The sequence below is a fragment of the Echinococcus granulosus genome (genome assembly GCF_000524195.1).
Source record: "Echinococcus granulosus chromosome Unknown EG_S00118, whole genome shotgun sequence".
Lineage (NCBI taxonomy): Eukaryota > Metazoa > Platyhelminthes > Cestoda > Cyclophyllidea > Taeniidae > Echinococcus > Echinococcus granulosus.
This window is the reverse complement of record NW_020170498.1, coordinates 5400-13075: the sequence shown is the minus strand read 5'-3', so window position 1 is coordinate 13075 and position 7676 is coordinate 5400. Positions and strand designations below refer to the sequence as shown.

The following is a 7676-nucleotide window of genomic DNA, read 5'->3' as shown; positions in this document are numbered from 1 at the left end:
CATCTCAATTAGCTAAACAAGCCAAATGGCATCACATCCAGCTCAACCGAAATTCTGCATTTCGGGGTTCGTAAAAAGGAAAAAAAGTAGGCAGCACAAGCCACAAGTACCACATCAATAGGTAGACGCTTGTCTGCCTTATGTAATGCAGCCTGTAGAGTCACACTTTACACATTCCTACTAGTTGCACCAGGTCATTACAGAAAGCAGTGCCAAAAACGAACTAAGCTTTTCTGGTAAGAATGAAATGCGAAGGATGACGATTCTTTTTCAGCTACAGCTACACATCTAACCGCACACTAATGTTAGTTTCCGAAAACACAGTGGCGGATATTTCAGAAATTCTGGTGATTTTATGTCATTCCAATTAAGCTATTGCTGCTCAAACTTTAGAAAAACAGCATACCTCCAAATACAATGAAGAGATTTTCTTACATTCCCACTAAAGTGGTCATCAATTTAAGCTCTCTGGTGAAGCCACCTGGTATAAGCAAAATAATCTAACTAATTACAGATTGGTACTTGGACTCTTCTGAGGTCATTCCTCTAAAAAAAACCAGGTTAGTTTCAGCTAAGTATTAGAGAATTCAAATGTTATCAACATTTCAAAGTAGAAAAAATGTTGGTTCTAAGGAACGTATATTACTAAGTTAATCAGTAAAACAAACTCCAATTTTTATTGAGTACATTCACTATTCAAAAAGTTGAAATAATCAGTGAATTGTTCACAGACATTTATGGTAAGAATATGTAAAAATTCAATAGACGATAAGTAAACACGGGAGAACTTTCCGAGCATAGAACATGTAAAGCAACACTAGCAGTCGAAAACAAACATCACTCTCAGAGTTGGCAACATTATCAAAATATTTTAGCATACTCTTCCCCACGTTCCGAACTCTCTTCATCTACACCAGGAGACACGTTCTGAAGCCAAAGGGGACAGACTAACTCAGAAACACAAATTATTACATAATTTAACACTTTCTCACAGTAGGACATACTACAAATACACGTACAAAAGGCAAATAATTGACTCAACACGGCTAAATCTCCACAGTACCAAATCAACTAAGTAGAAGTGCGACGCTTTGAGAAATAATCAGTGGTTTCTATCTGACGTGGGAAGAATCAGTCAAAGACAAGGGCAAGTGTACTTCTATCTGCCCCAAAATAAACGTCCGATCAACTTATTTAAAACACTACCAAAATTACAACACAGGATGCAGACCTACAATCAACAAATAACAAGCATTAAGAAGGGCATACTTTCCCGTCCAGAATCGTGATTTCTGGTTCCTTTCCTGAATGCAAATTGTACTTTTGACATGGAAACTTTGTGTGAAAAAAAACAACAAAAAAATCCAATTACCCTTTTTGCCTTTGTTAGACCTGTGTCTACTAAAATATGAAAAATATTTTATTAAGTCACTTAGTGAAAAGTACGCCGTGCATAGATAGTAAGAGTTGCGGTAGTAAGTGGAAAACTTACAACAATCTTTTCTAAAAAACATTGTCAAAGCATTAGGAACAAAACAGACTAACTAACCAAAGTGACCTATGGGTTACACAACTAAACTTACCACCGCATTCCTCTTTTCACCTTTCTAAAATGATAGAAGTAAAACCTGAGCTGAGGCACTTAAATAACCTCAACGGCCACTGCATGCTTGTCAAAGTACTATCCATGTTATTATGACAACTTCGTACTTATTTGTGTTGTTTAGCGTTTACGAATAGCTACTTGAGGGAAAAGGAACTTGTCACTCAGGCAATTTCAACCACTGTGCTGCCATCAAAATTCATTCCAGTGACAGTTTACTGCAAACAATTCGCGTCCACACGTTATCAAATTAAGAAAGTCAATACAGACAAGACAATTCTTAAGTCACAAAGCAAGTTGTCTTACTCCCATCTCACGGTCCTGCAATGAAAACCCGGGCTGTATGATGACCCAGACAAATTTGTCTGCATCAAAGGAATAAAACAAGCTGAGTGAATATTACTGGTCGCCAACATCTTATGATCTTTGAGTATGTTTATACGTATGCAACCTAATATTTGATGATCGAAAGTTTTTTCCTTGTTGACAAAATATTTGATCTATGCAACAAGTAATACATTCGTGAAGTTCTCATCACAATCACGTGCACGTGTTGTGCCTAATTTATTTCCTTTATGCATCATTTTAGCACATTGGCAGTTCTGACCCATGTGTGGAGTGTGCTTTATGCGGTCTTCTCCAGGTTGCTGCATTCGAGCTATATCACTAGCTCCGCCATCCTCTCGCTGCAGTGCATTCATGTTTAACGATTACGCTCTTTTGCTCGACACAGGCACTTCAACCTTCACAATATCTACTTCTACTCTGTTGCACAACCCGCAGACTACATTGGTAGCCTCTCAACTCCCCTGTGCACCAGTCGTGCCTTTCCTTCCACGGCAATTTGCATTGCTTTTACACGCAAAATAATTAGTTTCCCCAGTGAACTGGTCTAACACGTTCCTCCGGATACTCCCTGATGTTCATTATTTACGGCTAACGAGTACCTCAATCGCCTCTGTAAGCTGCCCAAGTTACTTGCCTAAAATAGGGAATGCAAAACACCTCAATGTTGGGCTGTCCCACGGGATTTAAGCATTACAGTCAACATGTTTCAACAGTTAGTTCTTACTTGCTAATTAGTTAAATAAGTGCTTTTGATGGCCTCATTCGCTCAAAGGTCATACCAGCACACTTGCTGGCAAATAACGCATTGCCTCGTGTGCACACTCCTTCTGGCTTTTTCTCCATTGAAGTGGGTATATCGCGCAAAAATACATCAAATTCACCTCCTGGTTGATGCAAAATCCACCTGACAAGGCAATCACCATCCCTACAGTAAAATGTGCTCAGCCATACCTTCGCCATTAATGCATGCATTGGCGCATAACTTGGCAGCTCCCTTTCAAGAGGAGTAGACTGCGTCCACCTCTACGCGTGTGTAGTGGGCACAGCGTTCACCTCCAACCCCTTGACCTTCACGCCCTTACAACGAGGCGACGAGTCAAATGAGGATGCGCTTTACTGAGCAACGATTGTAGGAGGAGAACAGACATCGCCAGTTAAGCGTGCTCGGCCAGTGTTTCCTCTTCGCGAGCCGATACAGTCCGATCTACCACGAGGTACGCACCCTCTATCCGCCTGTCGCCGTCAAGGGGTACATTTCAACCAGCGAGCATTAAACAGCCTCCTCGTCCTTTTCAGCACCACCCTCGCAGCTCCACTTGTGAGTAGTAAGCGTCTAGTGCGTTCCCACTGCCCTTCCTCCTTCCCCTACTACGCAAACCTCATCTCCGCATCCCATGGCAGTTGCAACTTTGTACGGGCGCATCCTGTTGTGAAGAAAGGCTATTCACTGAGCACAGACTTGTGCAGTGCATTGGCGTGATGACTTTCATCACTGAGAATGCGTCTCTGCTCCACGAATGATGGAACATGCTACACACTCCAGGTGGCGCAACAGGCCTGTACGGTTGCACCGGGACTCCTTCTCAGTAGACGTCGAGTTGACTGCGTGATCGTCAGTGTATCGCCTCCCCCGCAGACAAGACAGCCAAAACTATTCTCACCCGATGTTGATTGTTCGCCTCATAGCTTCTTTGAGTCGCAAAACGTACTCAGAAACGCAATAAGTTGAGGGTCGGGCGTTTGGAGGGTGCCCTCGTCTCACCACCCGTGAACACCTGGCACAGTGAAATGCCGGTTGACGTATGAACTGTAGATATCTACGCAAGTAGGCACTGTTCCAGTCCTCAAAAGTCCAATCAGCGCAAGATTCCTTCCTTCCACATGTCCACTGCCTTGCGCAGGGCCAAGTGCCAGGCGAGTCCTTCAAATTTCCAAGGTCACACACTGTTTCATAAAGCGTCGAAACTTGACGCCACGGTCGCTAAGGTCTGTTCAAGATACTGCATGATGCATGGTCTGTCCAGCGGACTGGGCGTGAAATGAGCACAAGGGGTGCGATGAATACGCCACCCGCATTTCAACACTTCAACGAATTCCAGCATGGATTCGGACTTGAACAAGCAATGACAACCCCACCTCCTTGAAAAACAGCTTGAGCCATCCACGAGTTTGCTTCAACTGCTTCAAACCTCACTCACTAACCGAACTGAAGCACACAATGGACGTGGAACTGTTTGCCGGTCACAGGCCGACTTGCAGTCAAGATCATTCGACAGGAAGACCAGTCACACCCTCCTACTTTGCCTGTTGGAAAGACTGAATTGCGTTTTGCCTCCATTGATGCATGCATTAGCGCATAGCCAGTTAACCCCCCTCAAAGGGATGAGAGAGACCAGGTCCACTCGAATGCCGCAGGGGCTACGCAGTGCTGGCACAACCAACAGACTCATTTCTGCGTCTGTCCACCAAATGCCTCCTTCCTTCATCTCCACAGGCTACACTTTTTACCCTTGTGGATCTTGACAATTGTCTAAAGATAATCTTTAGTCCAAAATCCCAAACATTCTCCTTGTTACAAACTATACCCTTTCCAAATGCAAAGTTGCCAAAGCCACATTAACAACAACGCGGCGTCCAATCGCTCCTCCCGCCCCCACCTCCCACCCTCGCATTGGTATCAACCGAGCCGATTTAAAACTACCCTCTAGGAGAAAAACACCACTCCCTCGTGTATGAATGGCAAAAAGATTGACAGAACACCCAATCACCCCACAGAGGCGAAATACACACAGTTTATGCACAAAAAGGCGACGATGGAATTGTCGGACACTTCGCGTCACCAATTTTCATGCATACTGTGTAAGTCACCGAGGAACATCCTTGATGACGCAATTCTTCATATTTCAGGTACGAGGTTTGCTGTCAGTCAATGCCCGTTTGGCCGAATAAAGTAGGCTTTGCAGGCAGGAGGGTAAGAACCACTCGTCCTAATTAGTCTACACCATATTTTTGCCTCGGGCAAATCTCCGAAGACCGTCGCCTCAAAACACGCCATCAAGTGGCCATAATTTGCAACGTGCACATGAACTTCACCTCAAGGCGTGATGCCACACCACCACCAGTGCAATCGCCCTCTCACAGAGTAGACAAGAATCCAGCCACACCACCTTGGATACTTGATGTGGAGTAAGGACTTTGTTTTGTGCCAGACTCCGCCAAACCTTGACAATGCTGAAAGGTGATGCCATGCCATTGACGGGAAGCGCACATGGTCCGTCCAGCGAACTGGGTTTGAAATGCGCACAAGGGGTGCGATGTACACGCCCGTCGCACTTCCACCAGTTCAACGAATCCCACCACGAGCTCACACTTGAACGATCAATGACAGCCTTGTCTCCTTGATAAGCAGCATGACCCATCCACGCCTTTGCTGCCAAATTGCAATGCCAAGTGTTTGCTTCAACTACTTCAAATCGCACCCACTTCCTAGGCTAAAGCACGCAATGAATGTGGAACTGTTTGCTGGTCACAGACCGACTTGCAGCCAGCACTTCATGTGAATAAAACGCTGCTTCAATTATTCGCAAAGCAAAGGCGCCATCCACAGGGAGGACATGCCAACACCAAGTCACAATGGCGTACATTCGACGACTTTATGCCACCACAGACGAGTGGACGTTGCGAAGGACGCCAACCATGCCATGGAGTAGATAAGCCTACATTTGAAGGAGGAAATGGTGACACCGCAAAAGAAGTCACCGCAGAGAAGGCACAAACGCCGTTTTACACATCAGCATTCTCACACCTCATCACCATTTGCTTGAAAGTCACCTGTAAGGATTGTGTTCCATTCAAACACAAGCTTCTTCTTCTTCTTCTTCCCCGTCACAAGGTATAAGAATACCTTGGTAAAAAAGCAAGGCAAGTGAAGCAGCTCTGCGAAACATCGGAATGAGCACCAGTCAACAACCCCCAAATATAACAGACGCGACCATGGGATACAGAAACAAATCCCGCGACACAGCACTGACATCAACAATGACCTCCTAACAGACAACTCACATGCGTTTCGCAATTCAATAACACATTTCCGATCGCAAAATATAGCACTCCAGAAGTTCCCCAAAGAGCAAAGGGGACAAAACACTGGGCGGAAGATGCATTGCCCAGGCACAGAAGGAGGCCACACCACCAACCGCCGAAAGTACAATCGCGGAGTCTCTTAAGCACCCGCACAACCAAAACACAGCGTATAACAGGCAGTCAGAGTGACACACCTATGGGGGAGGGAGGGGCAAGATGGCTTACCGTTTGCACGAAAGGGGAACAGAGGGGCCAAGATGTGAGGGCTGCAGAGGCCACTTGTGTACTTGCTCGCCCACATGCACCTTAGCTCGTCTACGCCTCACCTCCTGCATCTCCATGGTCCACTCCTCTCCTTCCTTCGTGGTGGCTCATCCTAATTGCAAGGAACCACGCAGCACGACCGAAGACGGCGCAATCAATTGGCCTCCAAAGAGGAACGTCACCAACTAGTCACTCTACGTGGCGCAGATCAGGTGGACAGTCGCCAATGTCCACTCCACTGCAAAGAGAACTCGTTCGGCATGCATTCACACCGGACACCGTACCAAAGGCTGCGCGGCGTTCTGCAGTGCACGTAAACACCACGCCCATCACTCTCCTGGTGGCAGGAAGGATGCCTACAAGCAGGGGGAGGGAAATAGACATCGTCTTCTCCGACTGTTATGCAAATTTCTGTGGCCCGAGTCAGACGGCAAACGCTTACCTAGAATCAACATCCACTCGTTAAAGCCTCATCTCACCTCACCAGTTGTCAATTTAAGGAGCCGAGGTGGAACGCCGTCTTACCTCTTCGCCGATGAGTCACCGCACACTCAGCCATATGCAGTGGCTGGCTGGTATCCGAATCACAGGATCTGTCGCCTTCTTTCTCCCCGATTGGACTCGCCTACCCCCACCACCACCGCCACCACCACCAACAATGAGCACTCAGGGACGCTCTTGCAGTCGTAATGCGAAGCGTCATCTTCGAAGGTCAGTCTACCATTGTACTACGGAACACCTGCAAACCCTGTGACCATGACTTTCGGCCATCTGGGAGGACTGCAATGTCCGCACAGTCAACTACACACAAAAACATTCAACTGCCCACTACAATGCAGCCTTATTCCTAACACCCATTCCACAGACTCCCAGTACCACTTCGGAACACACTTTATCACTATTAAAACAAATAATACCAAACATTGCACAAAAATGTGAGCAGGGCTACGACCGCAATCCTTCAATGCCTTACATTATGTTAAAAAACAAAGAGTGGTCCAATGCTAGTTCTCACCAAATGAGGCACCTTCGCACGTTTCTTTGCTCCTCGTTCCTCTATTCACGCCTGAACAATTCAACTGGTGGTGCACTTCCCTCCATGCGGTGGTTGCTGTGGCAAATTCGTCCCAAATTGTCTAACACGCGATCCTCAGAGTGAAGTCCTTCAAAAACCCACATCCACCACCATATTGAGCACGTCCTACTCTATAAAAAGCAAGTGCTTTCACACAATCTACTTCATTTCGCGAACGACATCTTGCCGAGCACTTACACAAGATGCCACAAAAGAGGGTTTCAACGCTCTCGACACCTGACCCATCCAAACTGTCAATCAATAATACGGTGTGGTCACACCAAATTCGGTTGACAGAGGAAA

General features: G+C 46.1%; 1 protein-coding gene across 1 annotated transcript; it reads left to right on the top strand. All coding sequences in view use genetic code 11, as the record gives it.

Moving 5' to 3' along the window:
* Positions 1-3449: 3449 nt before the first annotated feature.
* Positions 3450-7052, top strand: EGR_08741 (hypothetical protein; the record flags this gene model as incomplete). The annotated part of the gene is made up of 4 exons (XM_024497990.1): positions 3450-3624; positions 3765-3937; positions 6345-6720; positions 6799-7052. 4 exons carry the CDS (start codon positions 3450-3452, stop codon positions 7050-7052), a joined length of 978 nt encoding a protein of 325 aa, XP_024347567.1.
* Between the last annotated feature and the right edge of the window lie 624 nt (positions 7053-7676).